The 16,256-nt window shown below is 45.4% G+C and overlaps 1 protein-coding gene across 5 annotated transcripts in view; it reads right to left on the reverse strand.

The window, feature by feature from the left end:
• Window positions 1-16,256, reverse strand: part of LOC119161078 (protein CutA homolog) — a 52,293-nt gene that overhangs the window by 35,775 nt on the left and 262 nt on the right. For 2 of the 5 annotated variants that reach the window (XM_075879982.1, XM_075879980.1), the window contains exon 2: window positions 14,561-14,727. In XM_075879982.1, coding sequence (XP_075736097.1) covers window positions 14,561-14,727 — 167 coding nt within the window. Of the gene's footprint in view, window positions 1-14,560; window positions 14,728-16,092; window positions 16,245-16,256 lie in introns of those variants that run through there. The other 3 variants (XM_075879981.1, XM_075879984.1, XM_075879983.1) reach the window with 3 other exon arrangements.

The raw sequence follows: 16,256 nt of genomic DNA on the forward strand, positions 1-16,256 counted from the left end.
CTCTGCATATGATGCTACTCTCCTTTAGGCGCCGAGACGGCGCTACCGGCGGCAGGGGGTTATATGTTACACGATCGGCAACGAGAGAGCATCAGCTAGACGACGAAAATAATGAACGCAATTGCGCTCGTGTTGTTGTTGCTGTTGTACCTCCATCTTGGCCGCAGCTGCCTCTGACTCTCCCTGTATATTTTGTAAATATATTTATTTCATTCATTCTCTCACCCCCGTGACAATATGTAAAAGCAACAGACATCAAAATAGTTTATGTACTCATATGAAAGCTAAGAAATGCCATAATCAACGTGAAGGACAGGTTGCCGAGCGTAAATTCCCCCAGTCTTGTTTGTGCCACAGGCCCCCATGGTTGTGACAACCAGTACAATGATGAAACCGGTGATTTCCATGAGTTAAACAACATCAACATGATGTGACAAAACGAGGCGTGACCTCGAACCCCCTTGCTTAACTCATAAAATCTACAATTAATCAGATTGACTGGTCAAGCGCACATGCCCTGGGAGGGAGGGAGGGGAGGGAAGAGAAGCTAGCGTTATCCTGCAGGTGGAATCCCTGCACGTACAGCCAACTGCCTATACACTGAACAGGAGCTTCTGACAATAAACGCTCAGGGCTTATGTCACGTACTAAGGTGTACTAAAGTAGACACTAAAGAGAAAGAGTCAAAAGTGGTATAGATTGCAAACTGCATTCTGACAACCCTAATGCCTTACTTTTAACTATTATAAGAATAAAATAAAGGTTGAAGTTTCATTTCAAAATGCATTTCTTGTATTTTCATGACACTGACTTGAGAAAATTTTCTGAAACTTCGTTTGCTACATCTATGGCATGTACAGATCAAAATGTACATTTCTATCAAGGAGAAGCTATGTACGCCCCAGTAGACGCCTTCAAAATTTATGACATCACGGCGTTCGGTACAGGAATCTGAAGGTGGCGTCTCCATCTGCATTTTCTTTTTTAGGGCTTTCTCGCTTACCAAGCATTGCGTTGCGATAAGAGTGGTGTTTTAGAGATTCTTAAATTGTACTTCACCAATACACAAAAAATAGTTTTGCTCTTAGTGTCCCTTTGAGTATGCTGTGCCTTTTTTATGGGTTTTACTGTGAACAAGGCTCCCGCATGAGGTGCCAGAATGTCAGTAAACTGTATTCCTTTGGTTCGTGTATCCTTTCGTGCTTGCTCTAAGAAGCAACAGTTATGAACTGCCTTTTTTTCCCCATCTTTTCTAGTTGTTCATTGTAGCCAGCCGAAACAGAGACTTTTCAAGCTTTGATCAATGGCAATGCTTATTTTTGTTACGAATGCACAGACTGCCGTCAGTTTCCACGATCTGGCCAAGTTTCTCAGATATTCCCCGACATTTCCAGAAGGACCTAAATTCCCCAACTTTACCAGGTTTTCCAGGTTGAATGACACCCTGTTTTAGTGTTTGGGTGGTTTGAATGTGCTGACTGCTTTAATTTTGCAGGTATCTGGCCTGACACCATCTTTGTCAGCTAGGTGACCGAGATCCAATGCTTGTCATTTCCCAAAGCTGCACTTCTTACAGTTCAAAATCAAACGGTCCTTTTTGACACAGTCTAAAACAAGACTCAATGATGACATATGGTGTTTATTGGCACAAGGGCCATGTGATGGCCAAAGAGCAGCATGAACTATGATGACCGAAAAGCAATGGTACGCTATTGAAGTGATATGAACAGGATACCAACAATGATAGTGCTGTGGGGCTGTAAAGGAGCCTAAAATTACGCGCCCGGAGGCAGGTTAAAACTCAAAACTATTAAAATCATGGAGATGATGTGAAACGTGTGACGCTGGAATAAATGGCAGTGTTGGTGGTGCGGCGCGCCACAGCCGCGACCTCTGTGCAAGAGTCGAGCTACGGATAATTTCGGTATATGGGGTGAAAACTATGTACATCTTTTAAAACGTAAGAACTGACTGAAGTTTAAAAAGCGGATCCCTACCAATCAGCACATTAGGATCTAGTGATAGCTGCTGTCGGGCAATAAAAAGTGGTTTTTCCTTAAATCATCGAAATCACTACACTGAACTAGGATGTGGAGTACCGTAAGTGGATCTCCACACCTCTCACAGATGAGTTGGTCATCGCCAGACAAAGGTATGAATGTGTAGAGTGTGTGTGTCCTATTTGCAGCCTTGTAAGTGTAACTTGTATGTAGGGGGGAGATGATTTAGACTCCAACCAAAAGTTTTGAAAAAACATGACATTTCGAAACCGACTTGGTTCCTTCCTTTGGGGGTGACTGCGGAGACTACGTAGCAGCGGCGTCTTCAAAGCACTCTCAGGGCGGATAATGACCTCTCCCCCTTTCTCTCTCTCATTTTGCCGTGGAGCGCAGTCCATGTGTATACGCTGGGGGAAAGGCTCCGAGAAAGCGGTTCAGACAGCACCTAAATTCCGTGCACCCAACCATACAAATCACGACCGAGTGTGAAAGCGACAACTGCCTGCCCTTTCTCGACGTCCAGGTGACAAGAAACCTGGAGTTCTCCGTTCACAGAAAGCCAATGCACACTGGTTTTCCCACCCCGCCTGCTACAAGGCCTCAGTTGTGATCACGCTACTCCAGAGAGCTAAGAACTTATGCTCCAGTGACACGGAGCGAAAGAAAGAAGAGGCCCGTATAATTGCAGAACTCAGAAAAAACGGATACCCAAAGAACTTCATTCGAGCCGCCACCCGCCACGCAGAGCAACGAAGGATACGAAAACATCAATCAACCTTAAGGGGAGATGCTACTCGAAGACACTTTTTTTTATTATTCACCCTACAGCAATGAAACTTGAGCTGTTTATGGAACATTTTATGCTGATTTCCAATTTATTATTAGTTTTCTTTCAAGTTGCTTACTTTCAGCTCTGCAAAATGACAAAGTGAAAACCTTAACCCTTTTGCCCCCCCTCTTTTCATCCCTGAACTTCCGTAATTTTTTACCATTCATAGTTCATAATGTTTGAAATAAAGTTTAGAATGCAAATAACTAATTAGGAAGCATATACAAAATATGTAATGGGCGTGAAAAAAAATAGATGTAAAAAGTCTATAATTCGCCTACCCTAGTAAAGGTTTACATAGATTTTTTTTATTAGACAATAAAATATTAACATTTAAACTATATAATTGCATTTGCCATACTTTAGAAAAAATTTGGGCAATATTTCATGCAGATCTAAGCACTGGAAGTGCCCGAAAAAGGAGGGGCACATTGAAAAAAATGCCAAAATTTGTTTTGAGAAAAAATGAGTTTTTAAGTTAAAATTGAGTTTTTATTTATGAAAGATATTAAATCTGATGAAATTTGCGCACCAAAAAGAACACTCTTTCTTGTAGTGGCCACTGCGACTAAAATACGCCAGCCCCATGAGTTGGTCCCTTTCGGCTTTTTCGAGCCGACTCCTCACAGACATTTCGCTCCCAGACAGAGCCATGAAAAGCTTGCCAAACTTCCGCTCCATCTGGCAGAGCCTTGTGCCAACTGCAAGCTAGGAAGAAGTTCGACAGGACAGCGAAATCCAAACTAAGTCCAGTGTCATGCCATCTTGCGGCCATGTTTGTGCCACATACCGTCGTACATAATGGCAATGACGTCCCTGCTAAGTTCTCTCACTGCGAGCTCTTTCAACCTCGCAAGATTGCTGATGACATCATTCATTGCCGCATCATGAACTTTCCGGCTGACAGGTGTGAATGACTTTTGATGCATTGGTTTTGACTTTGATGCATTGACCGCAAGTTTGGCATTGATCGCAAGATGGTTTGATTTTGATGAATTGGTCGCAAGTGCAATCCGCACAACGGCTTTCACTTGCGAGCAATGCATTTTTCCTTCATAACGGAGATAATTACACGAGAAAAGCATTGTTCAGCTCCGCTGCTCAACAAGACATGAACCCCGCAAATAGGTTTCACAGCGCATATAGGCACACAGAGGCCAATGGCGGTCCCGATCCGTACCACATGATGAGCCAGTCGCGGCGCTCAAAAAACGCGCAGAAGCATGCTTCTTTCTATTATTTCTTGTGCCGCATCAGCGAGGGAAACTGTTGTTATTTGAATAGCGAGGCTCGACTCTTCGGCTCATGCGATCAACAATGGCGAGCGGCGGCGCATTATTTGGGGCAAGGTGCTCGAAGACTGCACACTTTGGACCTTTTAACAGGCACCTTGTGCTCTTTAGATGCAATTTTAAAACATTTCCGGTTAAGTCTCGACCTGTACTTTTTTTTTCATAGTAGAGGTAATCTAGTAATTTTGAAAAAAAAACAAACTCCCGTTTTTCGACTCGCATCTCCCCTTCATTGATAGCCCCTAGAAACGCGTACCGGTCCCATATGCTCAGGGAACCAGCGAGATGTTAGCGCGGATCTTCAAGAAGGAAGGGGTTCGCATCGCGCACGTGCCTTCGTGTAGGCTGGGCCGCCTCCTCCCCTGCCCGAAAGACCGGCCAACAAGGGACAGAACCCTTGGTGTCGTTTACGAAATTCCGTGCGCCGAGTACCCCTCTTCGTATATCGGTGAGACAAAAACCTACCGGAACGACTGAAGCAACACGCCAACAATGTGCGGAAGCTCTACAAAGAGCGCAGCACAGTCGCCGAACATTCTGAGACGTGGGATCACCAGATAAATTCACCGGGAAAGCGAGCCGAACTGGAGGAAAAGGTTATTAGTCAAGCCATGGCACAAACAGAGGATAGCCCTTAACATCAACCACTCTCTTGGAACCCTTCCCCCTGTGCATACACATGGACTGCGCTCCACAGCAAAACGGGAGAGAGGGGGGTCATTATCCGCCCCACGAGTGCTTTGAAACACCACTGCTACGTAGTCTCCACAGTTACCCTTGAGGAAGGAACGAAGTCGGTTTCAAAGCGTCAGGTTTCTTCAGAACTTTTAGTTGTAGTCTAAACCATCTCTCAGTTTCATATCCAACCAGACAGACTTCTCTCGAATGTTTACATTCAACATGTGTGTAGCGTGATCTAGACACTCATGGCAAACTTCCAAGTATCGGTTTAATAACATGTGGTTTGCCATCTGTTTGCCAATCCCATAGGCGCTGCCAGCACGCCCTGAGCTCCCGTTGTAACAAGCGTTTCATGTCGAGTGAAGGGACGGCCATGGGTGCATTGGCGGGAATGTGGTCGTGCGCTGACGCAGAGGCAGCTAGCTGGTCTGCTGCCACATTTCCAGCATTCTCACAGTGCCCTGGAACCCAGCACACAACAACATGTCGTTTGAGGGCGTAGATACTGCATAAAAGACAGTAAAGCGACACAAGTACAGGATTTTAATGTTGTTTAAGTGTTTTCAAAGCTGTCACAACGCTCATCAAATTTGTGAATACAACCATGCATTGTAGTTGTAATTGCTTAATATGCCTGACAGCCACAGATACCGCATGGGCTTCTGCGATAAAAATGCTTGTTTGGGGGTGCAGCATACCGTAATATGAAAAAGATAGGCCAACAGCTGCATAGGACACGCCAGTGTGAGACTTCGAAGCATCTGTGAAAAATTCTGGGGAAGTATACCTGTGTTGCAGTTCGAGGAAGTGTGTGCGCATATGTGCAATAGGTGCATGTTTAGTGACCTCCACAAAAGATAGATTGCAGTTTATAACCTGCCAATGCCACGGTGGCGAATATATTGCTTAAGTTATAAAACAGTGTTCTACAAGTAGCACGGCTGTTTCCTAGCGAGCCTCCTGACACGGAGTGAGTAGGGCTGTCTCAGCGAAGGAGGGTTGTTAAATGAAGTAGAATTGGACAGATAATTAGTTATGGAGTGAGTGGGATGTTCCTCATCTGAGTTCACCCAGAGATAATAAGTAAAAGACGTTTAGCATCTCTGCAGATGGAGTGACCAGTAGTTTCACACTGCCTAAAGGCTTTCTATGGGGCTAGTTCGAAAAGCACCCGTAGAAAGGCGAATGCCTAGGTAGTGGATAGGCTTAAGAGTCTTTAAAGCTGATGGTGTCGCAGATTGGTAGCTTATAGCACCGTAATCAAGGCATGTGTGCACGAGGCTTCTATACAATTTCATCAGGCATTTCCTGTCACTACCCCACGTAGTGCATGACAACACTTTCAAATTTATTCATTATTTTTAAGCCCCTGTTCTTTAAATACTTGTTGTGGGGTATGAAGGTTAATTTTGTGTCTAATATTAGACCCAGAAAGTTATGCTCAGACTGCACAGACAGACGTCGACCATGGAGTTCAATTTCGGGATCGGGATGAACTCCCCTCTACCAGCAGAACAAGACGCATGCGCGCTTTCGCGCATTCAGTTTAAAACCATTCTGATCTGCCCATTGATAAACCTTGTTCAAACCTAATTGAACCTGTCGTTCACATATTGAGAAGTTGCACGATTTAAAACCAGCCAGTACATCATCAACATGTGTGCAGTAAAACATATTGCGAGGGATAGCAAGGCGTAAGGAGTTCATTTTGACTATGAAAAGTGTGCAACTCAATACACCTTCTTGCGGCACTCCTGTTTCCTGGACAAATGTTCGCAACAAAACAGTGCCTAATGAAACACGGAATGTGCAACTGGTCAAGTAGCTTTCAATTATGTTCAACATTCTCCCCATACACCGAAGTGTGAGAGGTCTCTCAGTATGCCAAAGCGCCACGTATTATCATAGGCACACCTGCCAAGTTCAAGGGTGCTGAATCCGGGAGATTTCTGCAATGGGAGGGGGGGGGGGGGCACAAAAAACAAGGACATACAAACAAACCAAAAAACATTGCGAAAAACAAAAGGCGGTGGGAGGAGGTCTCAATCGCAAGTACCAACATCAGCGTTGCGGTCTTATAGTGGCTAGGAGTGGCCGAACACACCAAGGTAAGGTTTTTTACTAAGGTGAGAGTCTCAAAGGATCAACACAGTTAGCAGAATCTATTTCAGTCAAAACAACTCACGTGTGTCTTTCTGGGACACACGTGAACGGACGGGACGGCGCAGCTGGCTGCCACAAAAGCGCGGGTCAAAGCTTTGCTCACTACTACATTCTTTTGACACGAACACCAAAATGCATCTGGCCCCTTTTTATTGCGATAGCAATTATATGGACAGTCTAGGCTGTTTTTGCCGTCGCCATTCTTCACAGTATATGTATACCTATTTATATTTATGAACACTCAAAGAAAAAAAGCCGCCCGCACTCGGTACCAGGCTCGTCGCGATGCGGCGACGCGTGCTTATCTCTCACGTGTACTGTCTCAAGGATGGATGCCTGTGCGCGCTCATCCTTTGGTGAGAGAATTGTGTGCCTTCGGCTTTCACTGAAACAAAACCGTTAGTTGCCGGCCCCACAAAGGCCACTTTGGTCTCTGCACAGGCCCCTTTTGCGATAACAGCACGCTTTTCATACACAGCGAGGTATAACAACTGGGACACTTGTTAGTTTGTACTCATCTGTACCTGTGATAACGTATCGTGCATCGTTTTTGTTCAAACAGCGCATTACATGTCGAGCGGTAAACGTTGTAAGTTACGATACTCTTGTTCTGCGAGTATCGTTTTCGTGCGTCATTAGTGTGTGAGCAGAGCGCCGCACGTTCTGAACTGCTTGCCGTTCTCAGCGTTACATTTCAAGGTGTTGCCGTCGCATTTATTGCTTCGCCCTTGCGGCGAAACTGTAGCCTTTTTATTTCTGATGCATTCACTGTCTTTAACCTACTGCTGGGTGCCCTCGGAGCTCGTAGATCGCTATCGCGTTGCCACGACAGCGGTGTTGTGCGCAGTGGTTGCGGCAAACGGTAGTTCAATTTACAATCCCCAAGTGCTTGGCTGCGCACGCGCCTTCAAAACTAAGTCATTTTATGCCATCTACGATGGCATCTGCCGCAGTTTTGTCCGCAGAGTTTGTGGAAAACAGCATTGCTTTGACTGGTTGAGCGCACACTTTCGGGGTTGTGCCAGTTACGCCGTCGCCATACATGATCGTGTCAAGAGAGACCGTGGTTTCGTCCACAGTGGTTGTGGCAACGACAATCACATGCACTGCAGAAGACAAGCGTGTGCCGGTCGCACGCGTACTTCCAAAGCTCTGAGTACGCTGCTCTCACTATTACACCAAGGGATGCAACGTTTTGTGCCATGTCCCGTTTGTGGGATACATTTTGTTGTAGCATCAATTAGAAAAGCTGTAAGGTAGTCTACAGCTGCATCTATACTTAAGCCACACATATCAGGCCAACTTAGGTTGCCAGCATTCCGAAACTTTTCCCAGTCTGCCTTGCCAATCTGCCATCTGAGATCCTATGGAGGGCCTGTTTTATCTATTGTTGTACTCAAAATTAAAGGAAAATGATCACTTACATATGAATTATTTATGATTTTCCATGTGAGTAACGATAGGGGCAATGGAGAGACATACGGAGGTCTATTTATGAGTAGGTGTTGTTAGCGGGACTATAGTATGTTGGGTCCTTTCGATTTAGGAGACACGCACCAAAAAAGGAAAGGAACTGTTCAATTAGGCGGCCTCGCGCATCACAGCGAGAGTCACTCCATAGGCTATTATGAGCATTAAAGTCCCCTAGAACGAGTTACGGTTCTGGAAGTTCATCGATTAGTGACTGGAATTCATGTTTGTTTAGTTGATGATGTCGAAGTATGTAAATACTGCAAATTGTTACCAGTTTATTGAAAATGACAGCTCGAACAGCTACTGCTTGCTTCAAGAGATGTTTGAAGTGGTAAATGTGCGCAGGCTGTTCCTTGACTAACTATTATGGCAACACCACCGGATGAAGCTACAGCATCATCTCGGTCCTTTTGAAAGATAACCTAATTGTGTAGAAAGTTAGCGTGTTTTGACTTTAAGTGGGTTTCTTGCATGCACAGCACTTTTGCTGTATGTTTGTGTAATAGTTCCTGGATATCGTCGAGGTTTCTCAGCAGTCCTCTGACGTTCCACCGTAGTAATTCTGTCATTTTAATGTTGCCTTGTACTGTGTGTACAAAGTGTTTCCTAAGGTTACAGGACCTTTTGGGGGCCCTGTGATTCGGGTTTTTTTTTTCTTGGCGCGTACCAAAGAGTTGCACCTATCCTTCAGCATCTGAAGCGCTGTAGGTGTGGTACTTGTATCCATCACCTCCTCTGAGGTGGTGGATGATGCCCACTCGGCAGGCACATTCACAAACTTTCGGATCTGCTTGCAGTGGTCCGAGGTCCAGCAGACACGGGGGTCTGCCGACCCTGTTTGTCAGGTGGCAGAGCTGTACAGACTGTTCCAGCTGGGGGTGCTGGTGGCACGATCGCAGCCACACACTGTGTGACATTCGCAGGTGCAAAAACATGTGGCGCGGCGCCCCGGCGCGTCACATCGGCGAAGGAGGGAAAACACAGGTTGTGTAGTGCGAAACGTTGACGTGCTTCTATGAATGAGATTAAATTTGACCTTAACTTCTACTGTTTGTTTCTCTTTTTTCCATTCAAGGCATGCTTGTGAGTAGGCAGGATGATCTTTTTCACAGTTCAAACTGAGTTGCTTCTGAGGTACAATTGTCGGATGTGTGTTGAATGGATGCACACTTTGCGCAAGTGGTGCAACCTCTGCAATTCCGTGATCCATGCCTGAAATGTTGACACTTGAAACATCGACAAGGATTGGAAATCTATGGTCTTACACGAAGCTTACGATAGCCAGTTTCAATTGATTCTGGTAGGTCACTGGTTCCGAAGGTAATTATTAAATGTTTTGTAGGAGTATGTTGCTGTGCCTTATTGTTATTTGTTGGACTTTGACCACGTTCTAGTCCTGCCAAAGGAAAAGGTGACTGCCGATTTCCCCTAGGTGGGTCAGCCCAGGGGTGCTGTCTACATGAAGCCAGGACCAAAGGTGCGTGTTGCCTCTGCCGGGGGGCCTTAAAAGTCGAATCACTCGGCGTCGGCTCAACCCCCAGGATCCTCTTTTCCCCAGATTCGAACTCCCCCCCTCCCCTTTGTTGGCTCGTGTCCGTGGTATTGCCACACACACCAAACGCCTGCTTGCGCGGACGCCCCTACGGGGCTAAAACAAGACTCAAACAGGCGTTATGCTCTTCAAAGGTACGACAAAAAATGACAACGTTGTCAACGCAGCACAAATACTCTTCCCAAGACCCCGAAAGATACAGTCCATAAATCTTTCAAAGGTATTGGGGCGTTGCAAAGCCCAAACGACATCACATTAAATTGGTACCGTCCACAAGGCATCATGCATGAGGCTTTCTCTTTGTCTGAAGGGTGCATACGTATCTGCCAGTATTCTGATCATAGGTCTACTGAAGAAAAGTACGAAGTCAAGTGTAAGCAGTCAATTATTCCATCAATCTGAGTCAGCCAATATACATCTTTTTTGGTGAGGGCATTGAGTCGCCTGTCGTCAATGCGAAACCGCCAGGAACCGTCTTTATAACCAAGATGACTGGTGCTGCCTTCGGGCTACACGACTCTGCGATGACGCCCTTTTGCAGCATTTCTTGAACCTGGTCAATGATAACTTTGCGTTCTGATGACGATGCTCGGTAAGGTTTCTGCCATATCGGATGAGCAGTGCTGGTATCAAGCCTGTGCCGAGCGCGAGAACATGGTAGAGGTAATGGCTTCTTGGCAAAAGTTAAACACAAAAACATATTCTCCAAACAGGTGAAGTAATGTCTGCTGCTCGTGTGACCGCAAAGTGGTGCTAATGATGCCTTCGATCAGTGACTCGTAAGAGCAACTACGCTGGCTGTACAGTGAAACCTAATTCAAACTCTGTTATTTCGACATCCCACTTAATTTGCATTATTTCTGCGGTCCCATATTTTTCAAAGTAAGTCTGAGTAGATAATTTAAAGCGGCGGTCAGCACCAGTCTGGTTAATTCAAAAGCTTTGGGTGCCATGTGCGAATTTCTGATCCCGATTTCGCCGCAAATCCGGGAGAACGACTGCCCTGAAGGGACCGATGACTGCCCAGAACATGAAATGACTGCACGTATCGAAAGATTGTCCCTTATAGAGATTCAAACCAACCGCATTTGTCTCGTGAGAAGTGAAGTTATATTTTTGTTTCTTCATTGAAAATCGCAAAAATAATCTGTGGCTCTACCTGGTGGCAGAAAGTTAAATTATCCGCCCTGCCCTGTCACGTGATCGTAAACTAGTATACGCGGTGAACAATTGTCTCATTAGTATTGAAATATTGTATGTTCCTTTGTAATAAAAAAATATTGCTCCTTGTAAATGTATTTATAGGCCTGCGTTAGTTTTAAGCAATAAAGAGGCGCTGCCTTGGCATGATGAAATGATCCTGTGTTCGTCAGCGCGACTTGACCCAACTTGCCTACGTGTTCCCCGCGGCGGTGGTGGCTGGAGACTGCGGCACATCTCTTCAAGCTTGTTCAGCGCCATGCCGGTACACTGTCAGAACGTACAGACTGTTGAGAATCAGAAATGCTTGCTCTGATTTATTGCTAACTTGCCCGGTTTGTGACGCCGACGAGAACAAGGTGATATGCCAGAGAGATACACTCACCGCTTCATGTGCGCTTCGCCGCCGCGCACAGCAGACAGCTCGGGAGGCCCGGCGAATCAGAAAGTGCGACTTAGTCGTGTGCTCGCAGCAACGAAAGGCTCACGTGGCGGGACTTTTTTTGATGCGGATTCATGGCGTGCATACTGAGTAAATGAAAACAAGCGTGTTGGGATATGAAAAATGAAAAGGGTGGTTCTTTCGAGTGCGACCAAGATGGCTGTTGTAGCAAGCGTAGAACGGCAACAGCTCGGTGCTGAGAAAGCCCATTTTTCACGCGACCATTGCTAAAAATTTAGCCCACTAATATAGCATAAAATGCTGTCACGGCTATAATAGCAATCTATGATGCACGAAAATCAGTGAAATTATGCATCGATAGCGGCCCAAGAATCTAAAAGTAATGTTTTCAAAACATTGACTTGTTTTGAGACTTTCGGTCTCAAGGACCCATCTCCCCGTTCAAAACAGAAAAAAGAAATCTGAACCAAGGTACTGCTTCAGAGCTCTTGCCATGCAGGGAAGCATTTCCCAGTTTTTCTTGATACACAGGTGCACTTGTATATTTTTCAGATAATTTTTTTTATACGAAGAGCTTGCTGGTGTTAATGATTAGACGGACACATGCAATACGGATAATGCTTATATACAAACAACAGCTCTTTAGTAAATAGCTGGCATAAGATAGAGCCAATTATTATGGATCAACATTGTCAGATTGTGAAGCAGCTGCCATAATTTGACATTTGACTTGCTGAGGTTTTTTTCGATTACCGAATGTCAATGTTACTGGAGCATAGCCACAAATGGCATGCATTTTTTTCAAGTTCGTCAGCCAATCACATTCCCCCCCCCCCCCCCTCGCACACACACATTGGTTCACGAAAAGGCCTGTCAAAAAGCACTACATTGCCAAATCGGGCAAACTCAAACTGATTCTGGAATGCACTTACAAGGAAGTGCTAGGTGCTTGTGAAACAAATTCAACATGACAAAAAAGATGGTTCAGAGCATGAATCACCACTGATAAATTTGAATAGACGTGGTGACGAAAAAGTTAACACACAACAATCAATGTAAATTTCATGAAGCGGACAATGGCAGGTTGTGAAAAATGTGCTGCGAAATGAAGTATAATTTGATATACTAGTATTTGTGGCAGAAATTAAATCAAACCAAAAAAGCTAAGGGCCACATTTTAATTGATTGATTGATATGTGGGGTTTAACGTCCCGAAACCACCATATGATTATGAGAGACGCCGTAGTGGAGGGCTCCAGAAATTTTGACCACCTGGGGTTCTTTAACGTGCACCCAAATCTGAGCACACGGGCCTACAACATTTCCGCCTCCATCGGAAATGCAGCCGCCGCAGCCGGGATTCGATCCCGCGACCTGCGGGTCAGCAGCCGAGTACCTTAGCCACTAGACCACCGAGGCGGGGCGAGCGCCACATTTTAAAACTATCCAGAGTTGCATATACCTTTTGCCAAATAAGCAGTAGATAATCGGTATGAGATAAAAGGAATCCTGCTCATTTTCACATTTCACTGCACTAACCTGAAAGTCTAGCTGAGGAAAAAAAAGCCAAATGAACTATATGCTTAATATGCCCGTTCTTGTTGCATAAATGAAATAAGAGCTGATAATGCTCCACACTATAGCACACTGGGATGATAGTACACAGATTCTTTTCGGTTTCTTTAGGACTTATGAGTCAGTCAAACAGTGAAAGTTTGTCATTCTCATTCTCTCAGTGTCATTTCAGAGCATGTTTGGAGCAATCATTAACGAAAATTACTGTTTGGAGCAACATTTCTCTTTTGGAGCAGCACTTCCATCACTGCTTATGATGTCGGTTATTGTTCCAAGGCTCTCTTTGCTGATGAAAAACTGATATACATCCTTGGCAATGCCCTTCAACAGCTGGCCAACTTTGTCCTCCTCTGACATAGAAGTGTTGACGATTTTGCACAGATTCAAGATGGTCTGGATATAGGTCCTGCACGCCTCACCTGGGATCTGGGCTCTCTACAACAGCATTTGTTCTGCTTGCTTTAGCTTTGCTACAGTCTCTCCAAAGCCCGGCCTTATTTGAGACACGAAGCGGTCCCTTGACGTGAGAGCATCCTGGAGGTTCTCATACCACATGAGTGCTCTGTCTGTCAAGAAGCATACTACATTGGATAGCTGGGTCTCGGCGTCCCACTAGTAGTATTTGCTCACCCATTTGCAGTGTGTGAACTAGGCGTCCACATCATCCCTCGCCAGATTTGCCACCAAATGTGCGAGGCACTAACAGGTCCTGACGCAACCAGGGACCAGCCACACCCGAAGCTGGTACTAGCGGTGCTGCAAATGCCAGCTTCGGGGATCCGGTTTCCATCATCACTGTGAGACGTCTCAGCCGCCAGTGGTAGCAGAAGTAGTCAAGCAAGGAGGCGACTTCGGCATAGATCAAGTGCTTGCAGAACCGTGGTGGTAGATCGACTGCCTCGAAGCTCCACCAACAACAGTAACGTTTGAATTAAGATTGACAGTGTTTACTTTCAAGATGAGAATGAGGTCAGGCAATGGCAGGCTGGAGTCCACCGGCCACACCCGACAACCTCATCTTCCTCTCACATGCCCGGATCACACCGTAGCAATACTTTAAAATTCGATACACTATTCTGATAGCCTGAAACTCAGTCTATGTTCCACTTTCGTGTCAGTTCTGTGTCATCAAACCTCTGCTCATACTATAAAAAACTAAGAGCAGGCCTCAAAGGTGATGAATGACTTCCAGTCTCAGTGCAAGAATGAGAGACAACCAAAAAACATATGAATAGCACTTTTGATTAGCACTTTTCTGTTGTCAATATTTTTTTTTCTTTCAGCTGGAACTAGCACTTTCTAGTGTCTCTTGTGCACAATAGATTTTTTGTGAGAAACTATGGAACCTAAAATTGCATGCATAAGTAAAATAAGCTGGTACAAGAGCCTCACGTGGCAAGCTTCTTGGCGACATCCTGGTTGGGTGCCGTGACATAGGAAACCGAAAAGGTACCAGAGGAGAAGTTTCCTGAGGCACCAATGCCTGCCATGGATGCTAGGGCCCGGCGAGCTAGCAAGGAAAGTAGGCCTTGGTGCATTAACAGCGCAACAAAGATGACCTGCAGATGTAGAGTCACAATATAATAATGGTAATTATTCACTTATTTATTAGTACCCTCAAGGCCCAAAGGCACAACAGAAGGACGTAGTACATACGGCGATGCATAGGAGAGTAAGTGGTGCATGGAACTAAACTAATACGAAAAGTAAGTAACCACTATCCACTGATATCTAGTGTTGTATAATAACAGCGAGGTAGCGACCAGTGTGCCAGTAATGACTAGGAACGAAATTGATTAGGATACCAGTGTGCACAGGGCTCTGCATTAGAGGGGAGAAGGGGAATGCAATTTTACCACAGAGTCCGACCCCCTCAAATTGGTCAACTCTATAAAAAACAATCTTTGCAATGAATACGAACATGATAACTAAATGAGGACGAGTTTCCCAGAACATCTTTCCTTTGGCCTCGAGCTCTGCGAAGGCAAAGGTGGGAAGTATGCAGTTATTAGAATGAAATGTGACAGATCCTCAGCTGACAATATCCTTGAAAACCTGCACGGCCATAATAACCCTGGGCTAGAAAAAATGACGGGGTAGGTCTGGCCAAGTAAAGGTATGGGACAGACAAGGCAGCTCCATTCAATGGTTAGAAGGGGAAGTAGTGCACCAATGTGTACACTAATGCTTATGATGATATAGGTTTAGCTACAAGAGTGTGAAGTTGACAGGGTTTCAAGTGGAGGCTATTGATCCAGGTAGGCCGTTCTAGCCCTTATAATCAGGTTTTGCGTGGCACAGCCCACTACTGATGTGATTGAAGGTTTTAGATGCATAGGACAGTGGCGACATTAAGAAAGTGGCTGCAAAATATAATAAAAAAAGTTTTCGGAAACAAAGATAGGCGGGAATATTTGCGGCAGGAGGCGCAAGCACATCACTAAGTTTTATAAAGCTTTTCTTTTTTTCAAAAGTAAAAATTAAACCTTAGTAATAACATCTGGGGTTGAACGTCTTAAAACCACGATATGATATGAGGGACACCGTAGTGGCGGTCTCCGGAAATTTCGACCATATGTTGTTCTTTAACATGCACTGACATCGCACAGTACAGGGGCCTTTACTATTCCGCTTCTATCGAAACGCGAGTGCCGCGGCCGAGATCGAACCCGCGAAATTCGGCTCAGCAGTCGAGCACCCTAACCTCTACATCCCCGCGGCGGACAATCATTAAACCTTCAAGTGCCACTTTAGCTGTTGTACACCCCCCTTCCCAACACACAAACACACCCGCGCGCGCGGCACTACGGTGACGGGGCCCGTCAGCACAGTACTATAGTTAGGGCGAGGGGGTCCCGTCAGCGTAGTGTAATCGTAACGAGAACATAGTGTCAGATAGCGACACCAAAAGACACAGCACAAACCTGCGAGACAGACAGAAACATTATGTTGGCAGAGCAACACCAAGGCCGTAGTTTCTACCCTGGCGCGTTCCGACCAAGTTGTGCTTCAAGTTATTTACAACGCCACGGAAACTCGTTCCTGCTGTACTGATAAGCTTGCAATCGCCGGCACCACGCACCCTCTT

The sequence above is a fragment of the Rhipicephalus microplus genome, chromosome X (assembly GCF_043290135.1).
Source record: "Rhipicephalus microplus isolate Deutch F79 chromosome X, USDA_Rmic, whole genome shotgun sequence".
Classification (NCBI taxonomy): Eukaryota; Metazoa; Arthropoda; class Arachnida; order Ixodida; family Ixodidae; genus Rhipicephalus; species Rhipicephalus microplus.